This window comes from Pogoniulus pusillus, chromosome 27 (assembly GCF_015220805.1).
Source record: "Pogoniulus pusillus isolate bPogPus1 chromosome 27, bPogPus1.pri, whole genome shotgun sequence".
Lineage (NCBI taxonomy): Eukaryota > Metazoa > Chordata > Aves > Piciformes > Lybiidae > Pogoniulus > Pogoniulus pusillus.
This window is the reverse complement of record NC_087290.1, coordinates 11,407,786-11,429,809: the sequence shown is the minus strand read 5'-3', so window position 1 is coordinate 11,429,809 and position 22,024 is coordinate 11,407,786. Positions and strand designations below refer to the sequence as shown.

General features: G+C 46.8%; 1 protein-coding gene across 2 annotated transcripts in view; it reads left to right on the top strand.

The window, feature by feature from the left end:
- The window catches only part of TBX4 (T-box transcription factor 4), a 46,769-nt gene that overhangs the window by 21,110 nt on the left and 3,635 nt on the right, over window positions 1–22,024 (top strand). For both annotated transcript variants that reach the window (XM_064166279.1, XM_064166280.1), the window contains 5 exons: window positions 1,579–1,698; window positions 3,444–3,591; window positions 17,988–18,140; window positions 20,372–20,460; window positions 21,324–21,565. In XM_064166279.1, coding sequence (XP_064022349.1) covers window positions 1,579–1,698; window positions 3,444–3,591; window positions 17,988–18,140; window positions 20,372–20,460; window positions 21,324–21,565 — 752 coding nt within the window. The remainder of the gene's footprint in view (window positions 1–1,578; window positions 1,699–3,443; window positions 3,592–17,987; window positions 18,141–20,371; window positions 20,461–21,323; window positions 21,566–22,024) is intronic.

Below are 22,024 nucleotides of genomic sequence, written 5' to 3'. Positions count from 1 at the left end.
AGAGGTGTGTGGAGTTTATGAATGAAAATCAAACAGGGACGTTGGTAAACCGCTGCTTTTGAGTCCTGGCTAATTACATGGTAAACATCTGGAATTTATGCAGGGCGGTTAAAAAGAGGCGATTGAAACTGATTTTGAACAGGGCCCATTTTGTTGCCTTCTCCCCAAGCTGGGACAAAATGGTGCTGCAGACCTGGGCCAGCTCGGCTGGGAGCCTGAGCAAAGCGTGGGGAAAGGAGGGCAGAAAGTGGCCTCAATGTCTGATGGAGAAACAAGAGCAGGACTTGGGGGCTGCTTAATCAGGGTAATTACGATGGCTCCAGGATGTAGCAATTCTCATCCTTCATCTCCTTATGCTGGTGGAAAGGAGACTTTTCTCTTCTGGCTGGTTGTTTGAAAGCTGTGGGGAGCCAGTTTGCTCAATAGACTGGATGAGAAGCAGGTTGGGAAGATGGAGCCAAGAAAATACTTATTCTCAAGGTGTAAAGTGTCTGATCCTCCAAATCCTGGCTCCTGATGCAGTCACAAGGGCCTGAGAATTCCATGGCAGTGCCCACACCCATCAGGACCATCTCCTTTGGATCTCAAGACAAGACTGATAGTGTATAGAATCATAGGATGTTAGGGGCTGGAAGGGACCTCAAAAGCTCTGCCAGTCCAACGCCCCTGCCAGATCACACAGGAACAGGTTTTTGAGTATCTCCAGAGAGGGAGATACTGGTTTCACAGCCATAGCTTTATAAAAACTTATTCTTTGCTATAGCAAAGATCCTTCAGATATGTAAGACCCATAGAAACATGCTCTGATGATATGCTGGTCTCTCTGATGGTCTCCATTTGGTGCTGGTTGCTACATGTCTGCTAAAGGCAGTGGTTAATCAGCGGGCTGGGCAGATTTTCAGTGGGGAGCTCCGTGGTGCTCCTGGCTCTAGTAAGGCTCAGCTGGGATGCTGTGAATTTGACATATTCAGGAAGAGCAGAGGAGTGGTGTGGCTGTCCACACCAGCACACAGTTTAATCCTTAGTCCCCGTCAGGGCTTCACCAGTCCTCAGTTTTCAGTTTGTTGAAGGGAATGGAAGATCAGCTGTGGTGTTAGGAGCTGATGTGGTTGTACGTGAGGTCGTGGGCATTGGGATCATGTGAATGAGGAATGTTGAACATGTTTGTTTTCTTCTGAAGTGCAGTCAGAGCTCTTGGCTCTTCATGCTTGTTTGTGGCAACAAGAAACCTGCATTTCTGAGGCTGCCATAAGCCACTTGGAGCCTCCTGGGCTAGTGAGGGCTCCCTGTCTGAGCGCGCTGTGATGAGGGTTGTGTTGACCTCTTCCATATCTCTCTCCCCACACACCTTTTCCTCTATATGGCCTCACCCATATTTGTGCCCCGTTTTGCACCATCCCATGCTCTGGGAAGGGTGAGTTTACTTCAGGTGATGCAGAAGCAGCAGTAATGTTTTGTAGCTCTTTTGTCCAAGCGTGAGTTCATCACATGGTGGATCTGCCTTTTGGGGCATGGCTCCAAGTTTCCATCAGTCCCAGTGCTGCTCACTAATGTGCTCACCCTTTATTTTTTCCTAAGGAGGATGTTTCCTAGTTACAAGGTGAAAGTGACTGGAATGAACCCCAAGACCAAGTACATCTTGCTGATTGACATTGTCCCTGCTGACGACCACCGCTACAAATTCTGTGACAACAAATGGTAAGAGAACATTTCAGTTTGCCTTCTTTTCCATAAGAAAATTGCAACTGGATCAACCATTTGCTTGTGCAAGCTCAGAAACTAACATAAATACCTTCCCACGGGAAGGATGCCAACATCCCAGAGCTCTCCTTCGTGGAGCAGCGATAGATACAAGAGCCAAGGGCTGGAAGTTAAAACCAGACAAACATAAAATGAAATATTCTCAACAGGCTGGGCAATTAACTGCTGGAACAAAGTGCTAATGGAGGGGGTGGATTGTTCATTTCCAAAGCATTCAGGGTTGGATGGCTTTTCAGAGGAGAAGCTTTAGGCCAAGCACAGGTTGCCTGGCCACGTGCAGGTGTAAGAGGGTGAAGCCACAGGCTGCATTATAGCAGAGGCAGGGCTGGATGATCTAATGGTCTATTTTGGTTTTCAAAATTGGGTATCTATGTGAGTTGAGAAAAGTTTTAAATTCCTTTCTTCTGTAGTAATATTTTGCTTGTAGGCAATCAACTCAGAAGCCAGATGTGGGGTGGTTCACTTAAAGCCCTGCTTCAGCCATGCTGATCAGGCAGATGTAGGCAGCAGCAATTCCCTCCTTGCAGTCCAGTGCCAGATCCAGTTTAGAGACTTTTTCCTTTTAATTCATTCTTCCTCTGGAGTTCCTTTCTCTTCTATTTCCTCCCCATCCTTATGCCCTTGATAGTAAAGCTCCTAACCCAGGAGCCAGCTATGGTTTTTTTTTTCCCCAAACCCTTCCACCAGCTGCTGCCCGGTGGAAAGAGGAGCGATGGAAAATTTCATAGTCAATGGGAAGGAGCCTGGTGACATCCTCTAAAGCAGTAATAATTTACTTGCACATTAGGGCTGCTCTACTTAAAAAAAATAAATCCCTTTTCCGCTCACTTTTGTCCTGAAGTGCCGCTGGGGAAGAGGAGCAGGCTGAGGGCCTCTGTGGCACGGCAGCCACTTTGTGCTTTAACCATTACACCCTAGATGATGGATAGTTGTTAACTCTGTTTAATTTAGCTTTTGCCAGCCCTAGAGCTGTTTTCCCTTTTCATTTTATTGCTGCTGGAAAGTCTCTGTTGGCTTTGGGAATTTTGCTTTTAGTGGTGTTTTATAAGAGGAGAACAATGCACAGTAACGGGGGGGGGTGGGGTGTGCCATTAAGGGATGTCACATAGTTGGGTACTGTGTCCATGAGAGCTGGCTGGGGGAGGAGAGGGGCAAGGAGAGCTGGTAGAAGGTATGAGGGGCAGCACTATATGCCAGCACATAGCTCTGGTCCAAGTGGCTGCCCCTTCCTGCTGGAGCTACTGCTCAGCTGAGGGCTGTGGGAGCCCTGCATGGCTGTGGAGGATGAACCCATGCTGGTACCCACTCCTGCTCCTTGGTGCCTTCTCCCAGGGAAGTGTGTGAGACCATCTCCCCCTCCCCTTGCAGAATGGTCTTTGAAGGCTTCATCCTCTACAAAAATGCAGATGAGATTTTCTCCATGGCCAATGCCAACACAACTGCATGTAGAGACATTGCCCTAGAGAGATGGAAGCAGAGGTGGAGTTACTCTGCCAGCCTGTGATGCCAAAACAAGGAGCCCTGAAATCCCCATGAACAGCAGGAACTTCTCTGTGCCCAAATGCATCCACCCAGGGCTGTTGGGAGGGTTGCTGGTTTGAGTTCAAGGACAAAATGCTCTCCTAGGTCTGGGCTGGTGACCACTGCCAAGGTGATGCAATCTGTACTTGCTGTGTTTGCAGGATGGTGGCTGGGAAGGCAGAGCCGGCCATGCCGGGGCGGCTCTACGTGCACCCTGACTCACCAGCCACAGGAGCCCACTGGATGCGGCAGCTGGTCTCCTTCCAGAAACTAAAGCTCACCAACAACCACCTGGATCCCTTTGGACATGTAAGAGAGATGTTCTGCAGGGTTTTTTTTTGGTCAGAGGTGGGACTGCGATGCCAAATTTGTGTCCAGACTAGGGGACACTGGCTGGGGGTGGCAGTGAATTCAAAAAGGAGAAGTAACATTTAAATCAGAGAGTCATTAAGGTTGGGAAAGACCTCTAAGATCATCAAGCCCAACCATCAACCCAACACCACCAGGCCCACTAAAACCATGTCCTCAAGTGCTGTCTAGAACACTTCCAGGGAGCTGCCAGTGCAGCTGGGTGGGGATTGTTTAATGCTGGCTGAGGGGGGCCACCACAGCTACCTTTGTTGTGTTGGAAATGCAGCCTCTGACGTGCCTGGCCACATTCTGCAGGATGCCACCAAGCTTTTATTCTCTGCCCAGGAACTTTCCAGGCAGAGCCGTGGGATTTTGAGCCTGGTTGCTGCTGTACGTGGTACACACAGCTTGCAGAGACAGGGTGCATAAACTCATTATTTTCTGAGCTAGTTTTGGCAGCACTATAAAAGATGAAATATTTTCTTTGGAAAATCTTAATTCATGTACATTGGGAAGGCAGGAGTGGGAAGTACATAGTTATCTACCACAGGGCACTGAATAACTCAGGACAAGGACTCTTCCACACTGCCAGGCAAGCAGGGGCTGAGATAATGTGTATAAAAATATGGACCTGTCTGCTCTGCACTGTCCCAGCTGAAAGTCACATAAAAATAAACCTCACTGGCTGGAGGAAGGGAAGACAAGAGTTAAAAATCCTTTTATGTTTAGTGCCATCAGCTCCTCCTAGTGCTACAGGTAAGAGAATCCACTTTGTGCTATCAAATCTGGTTTTAACCTGCAGCAGTTTTTGAGTAGCAGTAGTCTGGGGATAAGGGAGGGCTGTGAAAAGGTCCTGAGGAAGGGTGCAGAGAGAAAAAGGCTGCACCTGTCTTGCTCAAATTCATTGTGCACCGAGCCTCTAATGAGCAGGTTTGCAGCTGGACTCAATTGTCCTGATGCAACCTAAAGCCAAACACAAAGCATGATTCTGATGCAGCCCACATAAAACTCCCAGGTGGAGCTTTATGGGGTGGTCTTCAGAGGCAGGGTCACCCTGTGAGCTTAAAGCTCTATGAAGAATTCTGCATTTTTGCTGTGCTCACAACTTTCTGCAAGTTCCAAACTTTAAAAAAGCCAATGGCACAAGGGCAGAGCTGGGCCCTGGCAGTGTGACAGGGTTAAAATCCATCTCTGCCCAAAGCCGCCAGCAGCCAACCCTCCCCAGCCCACTGACCCCAACCAAACACATGTGAACTTCAAAGGCTAATCAGGACAATTGAATGCTGATGTTATTAATCACAGGTGAGCTTGCTCTTGCACTCCTATTTAAGGGGAGGGGTGGGAGCACCACGGAAGTGAAAACAACTACACCGGGTTTGGGGAATAACAATTCCACAGAGCCCACAGACGCTGCCGATACCTGCTCACTTTGCACGTGGCATTTCCTTCGCTCCCGTGTTTTTCCCTCTTGCTTAACTGTGCAGCTTAATGCAGGACTGTTTAGGTTGTAAAATGTAAGCCATAAAACATACAGGATGTTCGACGTGGCTGTAAAACAAACAGGATGTGCAGTGTTGGTTTTGCAACTCCAAACGTTTGCTTTTCCTGACTTTGTCATCTTTTTTTTTCAGCCGTGATTTTAACGCTGCCTTTTAACAGGGAGTGGGATTTGGTTTTTTCCTCTTCCTTTTAATAAGCAGCCTGTTGGTCCTTTCACAAAGCTTCCCCCAGTTGACACAGAGGGGAGTCTGCTTTGTATTGTGGAGTGATACCTGCAGCACGGTGCTGTGGTCACTGATAAGCCTTGCTTGCTAGCCCCCATACGGTATAGGTGTGAGAGGATTCTGCTTCCCACTGCTAGGAAAATCCCTGGAATAACGTGTTTTTAAGTGCCCAGGTTGCTGTGTGGGTCAGGCACTGACTAAATGGGATTTGAGAGTGTGCCTCATTAGGCTTCTAAATTAATTACCTGCTTAGAGAAGCATACTCCAGTTTTGGCTATGCATGCAGAGGAGAGCTGGGCTCTGTCCCAGGCAAGTGTGACTTTCCCCACCGGTTCTTGCTGTGAATTGTTGTACTGTTACACGGGTAGTTGATGTCCTTGGGACAGGTAGTGCCTGCGAGGTGTCTGGCCAGTATGGCCCAGTGCTCCCAGCTCTGCTCAGGCTGTGAATAACAACAGCCTCGCATTTCTAGGAATCCGTTCCCAGCGGTTGCAAATGAGCTCTTCAGGCTGCCGAGGAAAAACAAGGCAGGAAAGCCACAGCGTTTGTTTGTCTTCTCGTGCTCCAGCAAACCCTGCCTGCTATTTCCTTTTGTCTTCGGTTGTCTCCAAACCTCGAAACCACGTGGAGTGATGATTTCTGCAGGCTGCTGCTGGTGCTTTTGTTGGTGTGTGGGCAGCCGCTCGGCCAGACCCATGCTGGTTCTTCCTCCCGGGCACCCTTGGCTACGGTGGGTGTCAACAGCACTGGGTTCCCTGTCTGGCTTGCACCATCCCAGGCACCAATTCCTTCCAGCACCCCAAAATCCCACAAACCCCAGCTTTATCTGCTGCTCTCTGCTGCCCAGAGCAATTCCTTCAAGCCCCTGGCACACTGGTACAGAACCTCTTTGCCGCATGGGGACAGGAGGAGTGAGGAGATGCTCACCCCAAAATATCTTTGTGCTGAATATTCCTTTTCTAGGTTAAACTTTTATTTGGTAGAGACTTGTTTTAGGGGAAAAAAAACAAACTATGTCTTCCATCTCCCCTGCCTGTTCACTTAGCAAGCATGGGAGCTGATCCTGGAGTCAGGCTGGAGTGTGAATGGTGTTATGGGGGTCGAGGTGGATGGGCTTGTGGTTGCAGATGCAGCTGGAGCTTGGTGTCCTGCTGGGCTCTGTCATTATCAGCAGTGGCTCTGATAGGGAGTCAGATTTGAAGGATGGATACAATGTGAGGTGCAGCTCCTCTAAACCTGACTTCTGGGATCTCACCTGAAGGGGGGAAAAACAGGCAGAAATTTTGCATTATTTCAATGAGTTAATTGATAAATTAATCCACGCTAAACAGCAGGGACAAGCATCCCCACAGAGCTCATAAAGAGATGTGTAGGTACATTTGAGGCTTAAAATAAATAAGTTAAACAGCTTAATTAACAAGCCATGGGGCTGAAGCCCTTGCTGCAATCCAGGGATTTAGCTCTGAGGATTATTTATGGTGCTGGAGAGTGAAGATGCCTTTCAGGCAGCACTAGAGATTCCTGACACCTTGTCCATAAACCCAGCCACCGACCGCTCCTCTCCAGCCCCCAAAACCTCACTCCTGCTTCTCCCACTGGCCAGTTATCTGCTGTGGTTCCAGGCAGAGGCATGGGAGGCATTTTTCAGTGTAGACACACAAAACCAGGCAGATTTAAAACAAGAAATAAAGTGCAGAGCCCTGTAATCTGCCTGAAAACCCCTCTGGTTGAACAGGTTTTGTGGCAGGTAAGCCTGCGCCCAGCTCACACACCATGGCCTGAAATTGTGGCCTGTATATTTCCCTCTTGGGGCATTTTTTTTGACCATGAAAGGCTTCATTCACACCAGGCTTAACAACTGAGCAATGCTCATGTTGAGAATGGATTAAGACATCATCAGCCACTGTAATGTTTAGCTATGGCGAGGTCTGTCTGAGCCTAAAGAAAGCTTTGTAAGCCACCTATGCTTTGAATAAGATCTGAATTTATGTATTTTCAAGTCTTTACATGCAGAGATAATCAGCTTGATAAAGCCTCTCTGATTTATGTGGGGCTGGTGAGTGACAGGGGAGGTATTCTGCAGAGCTGATGCTTGGCTCTGTGATATCACGCGAGTAACAGGCAGTTGCACGTGGTCATGGTCTGTCTGAGGAGGCAAAAATCCACTCCTAGGCACTAGCAAAGGCACTTCCTTATATTTTCTGCTTGGGAAGCATCCAGCTGTGTTTGCCAGGTGAAAAATGGGAAAGATTCCTTCATCATGAACCAGGTTATATCATAGCAAGTGCTAACAGATGGCTTGGCTAAGGGCAGTCAGAGATGGGCAGCACAAAAATAACCTCTGCTGGAAAGATAAAACAAAAGTGTTACTGCCTTCAGAAGGTTAGTTCAGGGTGTTTGGGGAAATACTGAGTGAGTCCTGACCAGTATCTCCCGGGTGATAAATGCTCATGAATGGAATTCCACTTTCTTCAGAGGGTTGAAGTATGTAAACAGTGGGTTCGAGGGTGCCCGTGAGATGCTCCTTATGGCAGCTCCTCCTCCTGGCCCCAGCAGGTGAAGGATGCTCGGGGTGGGTGTGCAACCACCAGAGGGGCACTGGGTGGGGGGTGGTTTGCTGGAGGGATTTGGCTTGCACCCGTGCCGAGGTTGTTGTGCACAACTCTTTCCAGTTAAGCAAGCCTCTGTTTCGTTGTTTTGCTGTTTGGGTTTTTCTTCATCTCTTGACGCAAGGCATTATTGAAGCTGCTGTTTGAAGCAAAAACCTTCCCTTTTCTTTCCCACTTGCAGTGGTGAGCAGTACAGCAGGTGTGCCTGGGGCACAGCATAACCCCATGGCACACAAATCCTCAGCCCTGGCTCTCTGAGAGACCCCACAAGGACTGCCTGGGCAGTTGGCAGAGCTAGCCAGAAAGGAGCCCTGCTCCCGTGGGAATGTGTGCACTGGGAAGTGTGTAGTGCCTGATAACAGCAACCTGCTTACCCAGCCAGCTCTCCTGCTAAACCTACATAGTAATGTCCATGCTTAATAATGTGTATAAAGGTACTTAATGCACCTTGAGGTGTGGTCAGTATGGACACCAAGGGCTAGAAACTGCCCAGCAAGGGTTAAGCAGTGTCCTTCAACACGAGAGCTGCTGCAAAGAAGCAGAGGCTGTTAATTAGAGCACATTTTAATTTGCTTTTCCACTCTGTACAGAGACAGGAAGGACCTCTACAGAGAGGATTATCAAGCTCTGGAACAGGGTGCCCAGGGAAGTGGTGGAATCACCATCTCTGGAGATATTTAAAAGGCACGAATGATGATGAGGAAGGTGGTTTAGTGGTAGTGGCTTAGTAGTAGTGGTGAGATTGTTAGCTCTAGGTGAGCAGTTGGACTTGGTGCTCTCAAATGTCTCTTCCAACTTCAGCAGTTCTATGACATGAGGTCACCTTTCAGTGTCAGTGAGAGGACTGGCCACGAAGAGTGGCAGCTTTAGGTATGGCACTGGGGATGCTGGCAGTGTAGGAGACTAGCTTTGCTTGGTTCTTCTCCTGAAGAACTTTCTAACAGGGTCTCCAGTACCCAGAGGAGCTAATGATGAGCTGAATGGCAGCTCTGGGAGGAGCTCATCTCACCAGCTGGAAGCAAGCCCTGTTCTTACTTTCAGGTCCCCTCTCCCCTCAGTTTTACACAGGCTGTAAAGCACAGAAACACCGTGGATGGACAAGACCTCTAAAGAGCATCAAGCCCAACCAGTATGTAACTTTACCAGGGCCACTACTACACCATATCCTTGAGCACCATGTCTGGATGCCTTTTAAATGCACCCAGGGATGACAATTCAACCCTGGGAGGAAGGGGAGCCACGTGAGGCCAGCGCTTGTAGGCACGGGGTTGTGCTGGAACATGGTAGAGGAGCAAACATATCCATCCCACCAGGGCTTTCAGCTCTTGTGGTTCTTAATGACTCCACTGAAATTAAACTACTGCCAGAAGACTCACTCAGCCTTTCTCATGGGCTCCTGCAGCCAGGCCAGCTTGGAAAGGGAGATAGCAGCCCCTTCGTACTTCTGGCAGGCTTCAGCTGGGATCACATCAGTTGGAAGTTACTTACTTTAATTTTTTTATAGACTATGTAGATGTGTTCCTGGGGGAGTAAATTCCCCAAAAGACAAGTAATAAATAAAGATTGTAAGTGGAGACTGTGGCAAATAAAAGTAGATATTTAATTTAATCTCCCCAACACACGCTTTCTGAGCTTAGTTATGCTACATACTCTACACCTGCTTTGCTCCTTGGCTGCTGCTGGGACCTTTTAATTGCCACAATAGATTACATCTGCTTTTAAAGCATCAGGTTGTCTTAGTTTCTGAGATGTAACCTATGGAGGTTTAAAACTGTAGGATATTATAGCTGGTTTGCCCCTTGTGATAGCATTTTAAGTGATATTCCTGTGTTTCTTGACCAAAATCTGTCTCTCTTGCTGTTAGTGGTGGTGGCTTTACTCTTTAATGCCGATGACTTTCTTATTTCTCTCCAGATTTATTATTTACACACTGGGGTTTATTTGCTTATCACTGAAAGACTTCATTTCCCCCCTGCCTGGGCTTTCCTTCTCATTTTTCTATTCATTCAACTTCAGCATTTTCTCTTCCTTTGCTTGTCAGGCCCTTTAATTAGATTCTCATCTCAGTAATCTTATGAACCCCCACATTTGGTAAAGGCTGGATGCTAGGAGGAAGTTCTTCACAGAGAGAGTGATTGGCATTGGAATGGGCTGCCCAGGGAGGTGGTGGAGTCGCCATCCCTGGAGGTGTTCAAGAAAAGCCTGGATGAGGCACTTAGTGCCATGGACTGGTCGATTGGCTAGGGCTGCGTGCTAGGTTGGACTGGATGATCTTGGAGGTCTCTTCCAACCTGCTTGATTATATGATTCTATTTAGGGGTTTTTTTCCTTTCATTTGTTTACTTTATGACTTGTGGCTGAGCTGTTTCTGGGTGCACCTTGTTGGCCTCACCTGGAAGAATGGTGTAGTATCCCTGTAGTAAGAAAACAGTCTTGCATTCTTACTTTCAGTTGAAGATTTCCTCTCTCTCTATATATATATTTCATATATATATAATCTATACATATAGATCTATATATATATATAAACATAAAGGTATACCAATATGTATAACTATATACCAATAGATAAATATATATTTAATATCTATATATAAATAGATATAAAAATACATACATATGACTTTAAAATGTAGAAATATATGGTTTCTTTTATATGTTTGTATATATATATAGATTATAAACAAAAGTAATTAATTTCTTATATACAGAGAGGTGAAATAGAGTAATTTTTCTTCTCTATTTTAAAAGAGGAAATGTGTAAGATTTCTTTTATATATTTATGTCTCTCCTGATACTAAATGAGCTTTTTCCATACTCTTGTAATACTTTAAACTCCTTTTTATTCTGCCCTAAATTCATAGTCAATTTTTCTCCAAGTCTGTTGAAAGAATATCCATGAAAAATTTAATTCCTGCCTTTTTTTTTTACCCATCCATTTGAGGCAGCATCTTACAGCTGATCTGAGAAATAGTGATGCTAGAATAAATTGCAAAGCCCAATCCCAAATTTTATGTTCTCTGCTTTGTTCCTGCAAAGCAGTAAAGGAGCAGAGCTGCGTTGAGTCTGGGTTTGTATGTGTCAGGGCTGAACAGATCTGCTTGTGTCTTTTGAAGAGCTGGGTAAGAACCCACCAGTGGCATTCTTGGTTGAAAAGAGGATTTGCAGCTCTTGTGCTGAATGTTGTTGCTGTTATGTTAGTGGTTTGTATGTGTCAAATGCAGTGGATCTGAGTGAAGCCAATGTAGAATCAGATTTTGAAACCATCTTCCATCCCTGTGTGCTGGGCTGCAGCAAGAGCAGTGTTGCCAGCAGGGCAAGGGAGAGGATTCTGCCCCTTTACTCTGCTCTTGTCAGACCCCACCTGGAGTACTGTGTGCAGTTCTGGAGCCCCCAACACAAGAAGGACATGGACCTGTTGGAGTGAGTCTAGAGGAGGCCACAAAGATGCTCAGAGGGCTGAAGCAGCTCTACTGTGAGGACAGGCTGAGAGAGTTGGGGCTCTGCAGCCTGGAGAAGGGAAGGCTTTAAAGAGACCTCAGAGTGGCCTTCCAGGGGGCTACAGGAGACTATTTACAAGGTCATGTAATAACAGGATGAGGAGTAATGGGTTTGAACTGGCAGAGGGAAGATTTAATCTGGATATTGGGAAGAAATTCTTTACAGTGAGGGTGCTGAGACACTGGCACAGGTTGCCCAGGGAGGTTGTGGATGCTTCCTCCTTGGAGGTATTCAAGGTCAGGTTTGATGAGGCCTTGAGTGACCTGTTCTAGTGGGAGGTGTCACTGCCTACAGTGGGGGGTTGGAACTGGATGATCTTTGAGGTCCTTCCAACCTAAACAATTCTATGATCTTTGGGCAGGATGGTGGTCTGGAAAAGGGCAAGTGGAGGTATCAAGTCCTACCCAAGCCTCTTTGCATCCTTGGGTGATGTGGGGGTGGTGCAGGGGATGCTCTGTCACATACCCGTGGATGTTCCAGGGTGACTCGTCTGAAATCTGCCCCATCCTGCCCACTCACAAACAAATGCTCCTGAGCTGGTGTGCAGGAGGCCTTCTCCTCCACACCAAAGCTCTATCACAAGGTCAGGAAACTCTACAATGAACTTCAGCTGATATTAGAATAAAAAAACTGAGAAAAAATAAAAATGCCAGCTCTGGCCTTCTCCTAGGGAACAATTTGTCTGAGCTCATGTTGAAACTTTTCCCATTATTTTCCAGTCTTTTTCCTTTTTTTCTTTCCCCCATGGTGTGGATTGCCAGGACAAATGTGTGGGTTTGGAAGGCTCCTCCTCCAGCAGCTCAGGGCTAGGGCTGGCTGGAAGAGCCCCTTTCCACCTGGGGGACTCTGCCAGGTGGCCTGGCTTCTTCAAGCAGCTCGAGGTGATTTGCTTCTTGGAGGTGAAAGAAAGTAAACAGGATAAGGTTTTGGTAATTCTAGAGCTGGTGGGTTACCTGCTGTGGAGCTTGTCTGAATCTAGTGTTGGTTACTGGTTGAGCTCAGTAATCTTAAGGGTCTTTTCCAGCTGATTTTGGCTTCTTGCTTTGGGGTGATGCATCTCTGCTAGTGCCTGGGTGGATGCAGTGAAGGCTGCTGTCCCAGGGTGATGGCACCATGGTGCCATCAGCAACTTCCTAGAGATATCCTGGGCAGCCCAGCTTGGGCAGCTTCTCTGTGATGTTGCTTAACTATTTGCTCCTCAAGAAAAAGTTGATGTTTGGGATGGTTTGTACTGTCTACATATTACCAGGGATGAACTGCAGCAGTGGTTGTGATTCTGGAAGAGACTTGTTGATTAATGTTCTTTTGTCCATGCAGGGCACTGAATCATCAGGGTTTTGTTCTGGTCCTTTGAGCCCAGCTCAGTGTCCCAGTGTGGGACAGGAGCCAACATCAGCTCAAAGGCTTTTTCACTTTGAAAGAATAGAAGAAAGGGAGAAAGAAGCAGAAAATATATTAAAATGAAAGATTTTATATTAGTTATGTGATCCCCTGAGAGCAACCATAAAATTATGTGGCTTTTTTGTAGCCATTTACTATTCAATATAAAAAGGGCAGTTGCCCTGACAACCACTGCATCATACGACATCTGATACCTTGGTGAAACAAGGAGGGCTCTTAAATCAACTCCCCAAATTTCATATGAAAGTAAATTCACTTCACTGCTGATTCCAAAGCAACTTTGCATCACGACAGGCGCTGTGGTTCCATTACCCCACTAAGCTTCTGGCCTTTGGGCCCAATCCTGCAAGCTGGGAGCTGTCTGCAAGCCCTGCAGCCGACGTTCCTCAGCAGTGGGTGAGACTGGATGCTGAAGGAGTTTGTTTTCCTAAGTAAAATTAAATGGAAGGAGCAAATGACACCATTTTTGGGGACATTTGTGACTGACTAGGGAATGCCAAAAAAAAAAAAAAAAGGAGTTGAGCCTCATCAGAGCTTAAATCCCAGCTGCCAACTGTGTGATCAGCACACAGGAGGGAGAGGTGGGGGTTAAATTAAATAGCTGTTAATGTAAGCAGTCCTTTGACTTCAGAGCTCATCTGTCTTGCAGTCTGGTCCACACGTGAGATGTTGAGGGGTTAGAAGTGACATCACCCTTTTGAGCCCTGCTTTGGCTCCCCTCTGGCCAGCAGTGATGTGGCGGCACAGTGGGGGTGAGTGGGCAAGAGGTGTCTCTGAGCTGCAGGCTGACCATCTTGGACAGTGAGAGGTGTAAAATAGTTCTCAAATAGAGCAGCTGTTTGGGTTTCACCTGGTGCAGCCCCAGGAGAGTCCCCACTGTTGTGCCCCTGCAGCAGCACAGGTGGTTCTTACAGCCTGTTGTTGCCTTTGTATCATAGAATTACAGAATGGTTTGGAAGGAACCTTAAAAGTCATCTAGCTACAGCCTTGCTGCCATGGACAGGAACATCTTCCAGTAGCCCAGGTTGCTCCAGGCCCTATCCAGTCTGGCTTTGAACACTTCTAGAGAGGAGACATCCACAATTTCCCTGAGCAACCTGTTCCAGTGTCTCACCATTCTCACTGCAAATAATTTCTTCCTAACACCCAGGATCCTCACTGATGCTCTGAAAGATGAAGGTTGCCATTACCCACAGAAGGATATTTCAGCAGCCATTGTATTTCCAGAATGCCTATTCTCCAGGAAAAGAGAGTGCTTGAGTGGTAGTGGTGGGAGGTGACATCCCCACAGGTGGCATTCCTTGTCGGGATGTTGAGCCAATAACCACTTCCTAAATTTGGGCTTCTCCATCTAATCTGAGGATTCTGTCTGGGCTGTTTGATTTACCTTTTGCTGGGGTTTGTGTTTGTATTTGTTGGTTTGGGGTTTATTTTTTCTACTACGGAAAAGAAAGTATTTGTTAGAATGCCAAAGAGCAAGCAGGGCTGTGCCTTCGTAAGCAAAGAGGATCATAAGGCTGCAGGGAGAGGCTTTCAGTTCCTGAGCCAGTGTGCCCCAGTGCTGCTCTGAAAACGTTGCCTTCCAGTTTCTCTTACTGAATTTGTGTGCTTCTCCTCTGTCACATTGAAGTCCCTCTCTAGTCCATGCACCAGCAACTATATTCTGTGGCCAAGACAAGGCAAACGCTACTTCCCCCACACACTGCCTACATTTTGTACCAAAAGCAACTTCAAAATGTGTGTGATAGTGGCTGACGCTAACCTGCTCTCTGATCCTCGCAGTGAAAAAGAAAAGTGCAGGATAATATAAAGTTTAGCATCTTGCAGGCTGAGAGCTCCTCCATCATGTCCCACTCAGTGCTGCAGCCCTGCCTGTCCAGCAGTGCCTGGTTCTCTGTCCCATCATTTAAAATGCTTCTCATTTTTGACACAATTCTTTAAGTTCATCTTTCCACTGATGGTCGTCATTGGAGTGGAATTTACATTTGTTTTGTGTATTTTTAGCCAGCGATCAGTTTTCCACAGCAGCCTTGAAAACTATTTAGGCTGAATTGTTGGCATTTCACTTTTGTGTTTTGCAGCTAAGGGTTGGGAGGCTTTTTTGTTTAATGGTATTTAGGGTGGTTTGTTTGGGGTTTTTTTGAATGCATGAAGCTTATACCAAGCAGAAGTAAGGAGGATGTGTCTGCAGACACAGGCTGTACACACATTCTTCATTTCCAGCCTGGGAAATGGTGGCTGTGAACATGCAGAGTGGGTTTTGTCTCCTCAGAGAGAGGTGAGAAATGGTAGTGGACACAAGGAGGTGTTTGAAAAAGCACTGTGGCTTCCCATTTTCACCCCCAGGCTGACATGCTGATCACTTTGCAATAGCCAAAGGGATCTTTCTTCCTCCCGTACGGATGGTGCATTTTTATGGGGTTTTGCTGGAAGCTGTTCCCCATCCGTGTCTGTGGACACTGCCTCAATGAAGTTAACCTCAGGGCTCTGGGTTCTCACATCCATTAATCATGTTTGGTGCTTGGTGATGGCTGTTCACCTTTGATCTGGCACGTCTCAAGGGAGTCTCCTTTCAAAGAACTTCAGCACTTTCCAATGGGTCCTTGACCCATGAGACACGTGGGCAAGCAGTCACTTTGGTGCAAGGGACAGAAATGCTCAACCTTGTAAATGCTAAAGGAAGCCATTTAAGTTTCTCTCTCTCTCCCGCCCCCTACACATCAGCTATCAAGCAGTTGGTGATGAACCTCCAGGAGAATTTGCAGCCACAATTGTAACCCATAGCATTTGTCAAAATTCCTTTTCTCTGTGTATCTGTCAGGCTCTAAAATGTGATGTTTGGCTCATTTTGATGCCTTAGGGTTTAGGAGGTTATAAAAAATACCCAAAAAAGATCTCTTTTTAAGGGGTTGAGGAGGGATAATATGGACTGTTCATCCATAGTCTGTTGAAACCTGGATCCTAAGTTTCCCTTTGGAAATGTCAAGTTTAGCTTGTTTTATTCATCCTGCTCTTGACCTGCTCTGACTCTGGGAACAAGTCACCCATCCTTGCTAGACCTGGGCAGACAGGGACAGGCAGTGAGGAGAGCTTAGCATACCCCGGCTTCTGCTCCAGACAACCAATATTTATCAGCTTGGCTCAACTCTTAATTATTGCAAATGAGAATGCCTCTTCTTACGAGTCTTGTCCCCCTGGTGTTATACATTCTGGCTTTGTTTTACGAGAGGCTGATACATGAAAGCAGCGAAAAGGCTCCAAACTCAAACCTGAGCCGACCCTCTCACATCTACACCCTGCACATCAACAGCCGCAAAGTGGTTAAGAGGCTTGATGCAAAGCTGATAAAATGCCAAAAATTCCTCATTCTCTCTCTTGGGGAGCAGGGAGAGGGTTGTCTGGAAAATGTCACCAATAAAAATTGCATTTAAGTGGTATATAATGCAGCCAGCTACCGTGGGCAGACGAAGGGGTTTAAAAAGCACAAGTTCCCTTTGCTAGCTCCTGTCCCAGCTGCGGCACAAAGAGCAGCACTGCTGCTGTGAGCACTCCTCAGCACAGATGGGCATGAAATAGAAAGGGTTCCTGAGCACAAATGCAAGCATGGAGCAAATGTCTTCTGTTTCTTGAAACTTCTGTTAAATTACCTGGCATCACAGTTAGTGTAGACTGATGCTGCTCTGCTATGTTGTGCTCTTCCTGCACCCCATGTACTTGTCTCCAGTTTAAGACACCACCCATTGCAGTCTTCCCTATTTGGCTCACTGCCTGTGCCTCTTGTTAGGGGTGGATGTGTCCTTTTTAGCTGCTTTGGACACCCCAGTGAGGAGAAGTCAGTCATCCTGAGGATCCCTTTGACTCTAAAGTTTGGGAGGGACAGATTCCAGTAGCCACTTTGGGGGATTAAAAAGGGTTATGCCCAGAAACCAAGAAGAAAGCCTCATTTCTTCTCTGCCCAGTAAAAGGCATAAAAGCTTTTCATAAAACCAATCCAGTTCTTAAAAGAAATTCCATTTCTTAAACCCATTTTCCTCTTCAGCATCTGGGCATGTCCCTTCATGGCAGATCATACAATGGCTTGAGTTGGAAGGGACCTTAAAGATCATCTCGTTCCAATTCAGGGACACCTTCTACTAGAGCAGGCTGCTGAAACTCTCATCCAGACTTGTCTGAAGCACTTCCAGGGGTGAAGTGTCCACAACATCTCTGGGCAAACCATGACAGTGTCTCACCACCCTCATAATAAAGAACTTCTTCCTAATGTCCAATCTAGCTCTACCCTGCTCTAGTTTGAAACCATTGCCACTTGTCCTATCACTACAAATCCTTACAAAAAGTCTCTCCTCAGCTTTCTTGTAGCCCACTTCAGACTGCTGTAAAGTCTCCCTGGAGCCTTCTCTTCTCCAGGCTGAGCAGATGGATGCTGTAGGACCAGCTGGGATGTGCAGCCCCTCTTGGCCTCTGATGTTCCATCAGAGCTGCCCTGCAGTGGTCTGAGCCTGTGCCTGCTGGCCCTTGGCTCTTTCTTACCTCACTGTGACAAACCTGATGCAACTCAAGGACAGGGCAAAAGCAGTGGGGTGACTGGAAGAGATGCCCAGACCCAGCCACCCACACAAAGTTTGCCCCACAAACAGGAGGGGAAACCCCAAATCTCCTCTTTTGTAGTTTCCCTGTACCAGCAGAGAAAAGAAAAACAGCTCTTTTTCTTTTCCTGTGGTTTGTGTGACTTTTATTTTTTCCCCCTCTGCTAAACTGTGTTTTTCAGCTCAGTAAAGTATTTATTAGGAGTCTTTATGGCCCAGTCTGCTGGTGAATTATAGATATTGTACAGCTCCAGTGTGAGCTGGGAAAAAAATTTATGGCTTCTTTTCCACTCGGACTGACTCTATCCAATAGCAGTAAGAAAATGAGGGTTTAGCAGGAGAGCTTTAAGCTCAGCTCTGCTCAGCAGAGAAGCAGAGACCTTTTCTGCCTTGGTTCATGTGCGTTTACACAAAGTCGTTTTCCTCTCTAATTTGAAAGCAAAGCTAAAGCTGAGCACTAGCAGCCTTTGTGGCCTGGTTTGTCTTGTCTTTTCCAAAGTGGGTTTCTCACTTTAGCATCAATTGTTTTCCAGATCATTCTTAATTCAATGCATAAATACCAACCACGGCTGCACATTGTCAAGGCGGATGAGAACAACGCCTTTGGGTCGAAGAACACAGCTTTCTGCACCCACGTTTTTCCTGAGACCTCCTTTATATCAGTGACCTCCTACCAGAACCACAAGGTAAGCTGCATTTTTTCTTTCGTGCTGAAAACAAGTTCCCCTTCGTGGGCATTTTGGAGGTCTCTGCTGTCACCGGCTAGCAAGCTTGCATCCAGACAGCCACGGCAGAACTTTGGTGAGTGGGAGCTGTTTGCTGGGAGGGAGGGGAGAGCCTGCATGCTGCTATTGTGCAGCAGAAATGCCTCTTTAAAAGACAAGTTTCCACCGCAGCATTAAGCAAGAGTGAGGAGCCAGAGGATGCAGCTGAGGAGCAGCAGGGTCGTGGCTGGGTAACAGCTACCTTGGCAAACCCTGCGAGCACAGACGCTTATGACTCGCCGTGCTCAGATGTCACTCAAAAGAGCAAGCAGGTCTAATAATGAGTAGTAAAGCTCGCTCATAAATCTACACCGAAAAGTAATTATAGTGTGTGTATTTAGTGAGAGGTACGAGGAATGTAACCATAAAAACACAGCTAAGAGCCTGCTCTGTGGTTAGCACAGGAGGGCAGGAGGGAGTTTGGGTTTAGTGGGGTGGGGGAGTATGAAGGACAAAAGGCTTGGTTCTGCCTGTTGTGGGCACTCCTGTGTTGTAGTTTGGGTTTTCTTCTTTTTTGAGCGTGGTGGTGGCAGTGGGGACTGTTCACCTGAGGGTTTTACCAGCCCGAGTTGCTAGCAGGGTGTGCAGTAAGATGACACACTCGTGGCAGCGGGTGTGAGTCAGCAAGGCAGGGAGAGGGGAGAATGCCAGGCAGAGGATGATGAACCTCCCATTTGCCTGCTTTTGCCGAGCTCCTGCTCCCCTGCAGCTTTCCTAATGCTTGAGCCCAACTGCAGCATTGTATGAGAATTAATTGGAGTTTTTAAAGTACTCCAGGATGCATAAATAAAGGTACAGAGTGAAGCAGCACTGCTGGAAACCCTCCTGTCACTCTGAATGAAAAACCTGCCCTGTGTTACTGCAGCAGCTCCTTTTCTACACATCCATAGGAAAATCGTGCAAGAACAGGAACATATGTGAAATTCTTCCTCCCCAATAATCTGACCAGACCTTTTCCTCCCAAGCAGGATGCCTGTGTGCCCTTTGATGCTTGAAGCATAGAGTCCTTGCAAGGTTTTGCAATTAGTGAGCCAGTTAAAAGACTCAGAGCAGAAATGTGGATGTGTTATGGAAAGGCAGGGGTGAAAAAATAAAAGAAGTCCCTATTTGGACACTGAAGTGAATCCTGTTTGAAAAGGTTTAACTGTTGGTGTAAAATAACCAGTTGCCCAAACATGGTTAACCAAAAAGGCTTGAGAGAGCTTATTTAATACCTACTTAAAATGTCTGGCTTGTCAATAGTGCCTTTCAGCCCTAAGGTGCCCAAAGTGCTTCATAAACTTCACACTTCCACTGTCATTGCCATACAACCACTGCTGGGGCAGCCTGGTAACTGGGTGGCAGCACAAGATGGACTTTACAGATTTAGGGGGAAATGCCCTAGATGAGCTCAAAACTCCCACCTGGGTGGGATGAAGCCAGGGGAAGGTAACCAGCAAGGACTGAAGCTGTGATTCCACTCATGTCATGGGAAAATCATGGGCAGCAAATAACAGAATTAAATGAAGATGTACAAGACTGCTGCCAGGTTTGGGGTAGGAAGGGCCCGATGCTTCTTGAGGTCCATCAGCCGATGGGAGCTATCCTGGAGCCACTTTGGGCAGCAGAAGCAGACAGGAGAAGATAAGTCCTTAAAGCCAGTTAATTTCATATCACCACCCTTCTTGTCCAGCACAGATACCAGCCAGCAGCTCTGTCAAGGAGTTTTCTAGTATGGGATGTTTTTCAGCATTACCAGAAGGGCAGCTGTTAGTTACAGCATTCCACAGCAATCACAAAAGCATTCAAAAGCAGCAGCAGATCTGCTTCTACATAAAACTGCTAGGGAGACGAGGAAGGCCACGCTGGCAGCAACGGCATCTCTAATGTGGAGACACAGGAGCTCAAACACATCCCCACTAACAAGAGCCCAAAGCTTAGAGATATTCACCTTTCTGTCCTCCTATACAGTCAGCAATTTGATCAGCTTTAAAAGCTGCTTCTGCACCATCCAACTGCACACCTCAGTTTCTCAGTGCTGAATGTAGAGACCCCATCTCTGCATTTTGTAAGGTGTTGTGTAGGGGCACCTGGAGACATACAGCCTCAGACCAGCTGCAGCATGTAGGATGCTGATCCCTTTTCAAATGCTTTCTGCTTTCCTTCTTTTAAAGATAACCCAGCTGAAAATTGAAAACAACCCCTTTGCCAAGGGCTTCAGGGGCAGCGACGACAGCGACCTGCGTGTGGCACGACTGCAGAGGTATGGCCGAGCAGTGAGAGGAGGGGTGGTGGTGAGGAGTGCTTGGTGGAGTAGCCTCTGGCCCAGCTTGGGGACCTGCTGCAGTGTGCACAGGGGTGTACACGGCACACTGAATCCAGAGCATCCTTCAGACCTGTGCCCTGTGCAGAAATCACAGAATGCCAGGTTGGAAAGGACCCCAAGGATCATCTGCTCCAGCTGATAGTGGAGTTGAAGTGATCCAGCACCCAGTCAAGATGAGTCTTAAAACTGTCCAAGGTAGGGGAATCCTCTGCTTCCCTTGGGAGATGATTCCAATCTGTAACTGTTCTCACATGGAAACTTTTTCTTCTGGAGTTCAATAGGAATCTCCTCAGGAGCAACTTGTCCCCATCACCCCTTGTCTTTTCTATGGGACTCCTTGTAAGAAGGGAGTCCTCCATCCTCCCGGTAGCCACCCTTTATGAACTGGCCCATGGTCTCCCTTAAGCCTTCTCCTCTCAAGGCTGATCAAACACAGCTCTCTCAGCCTTTCCTCATATGGCAGAACTGCAGCCTTGCAGCTGGGCTTCAGTCTTTATTCTGCTACTAATGTGCTGCACTTCTTTGGAGAAGATGTTTAAAATGTGGCTGTGCCATGGGAGAGCTGCATTTTGTTGTGTGTGAGGGCACATTTTTAATGCCATTTTTTCCCCTGAAAACTCTTTCTTTAATTCAGTGACACACTTTGCATGTTGTGCCCACACCCAGCAGTGCGATGAATTCATTATGTTTGGCAAAGGATGTTGAAACCATTGGATGAAGATGCTCCAAGAAAGCCAAATATTTCATCCTTCTGTTATTGCTAATTGCTAACTGGTAATAATTTTTCTCACCTCTTTTAGCAAAGAATATCCAGTAATTTCCAAAAGCATCATGAGGCAGAGGTTGGTGTCCAGTCACGGCCAGCTTTCAGCAAAGCCAGATGTGAACCCACTTCATGGGAATCACCAGACCCTTCAACATTATCAGTATGAGAACGGTGCTCACATGCAATTTGCAGCTTCAGACACTCAAGATCTGCCACTCAACACTTTCACAGCACAGAGAGATTCAGGACTCTTCTATCATTGTCTAAAAAGAAGAGGTAACTCAAGTTTACAGCTAGAAAAATCTTACAGCAAATAACCCTAAGAGCATGAGCACCAAAAGCTTGCTAAGTCCAGCTTGATTTGGATTGGTCTCTCAGGTGTTGAACCTCAAGGACACTGATGTGATCAAAGTGTCTGGGAGGGTCAGAGCCCAAAAGCTGGGGGTTTAGGTACTTATTAGTGGGTTTGTCTCATAGAAAGCCAATTCAGACTCTGAATCAGAGCTGGAAAAAGTAATCAAAATAATCTGAATGCACAAAGCAAATGGCACAGAACTAAAGCTATGCTGGAAACTGATCCATTATTAGAATGAGCCGAATGAATAATTGTTTGGAGGAGGCCCTATCTAGCCTGAGATGCTCTGACACTGCCGTTAGCATTAATGCAGCCACAGACATCCAGCACTGTGCCAAGATGAAGTCCTTAGCAATTCTCTGGATGTCTGCAGGTTAGTG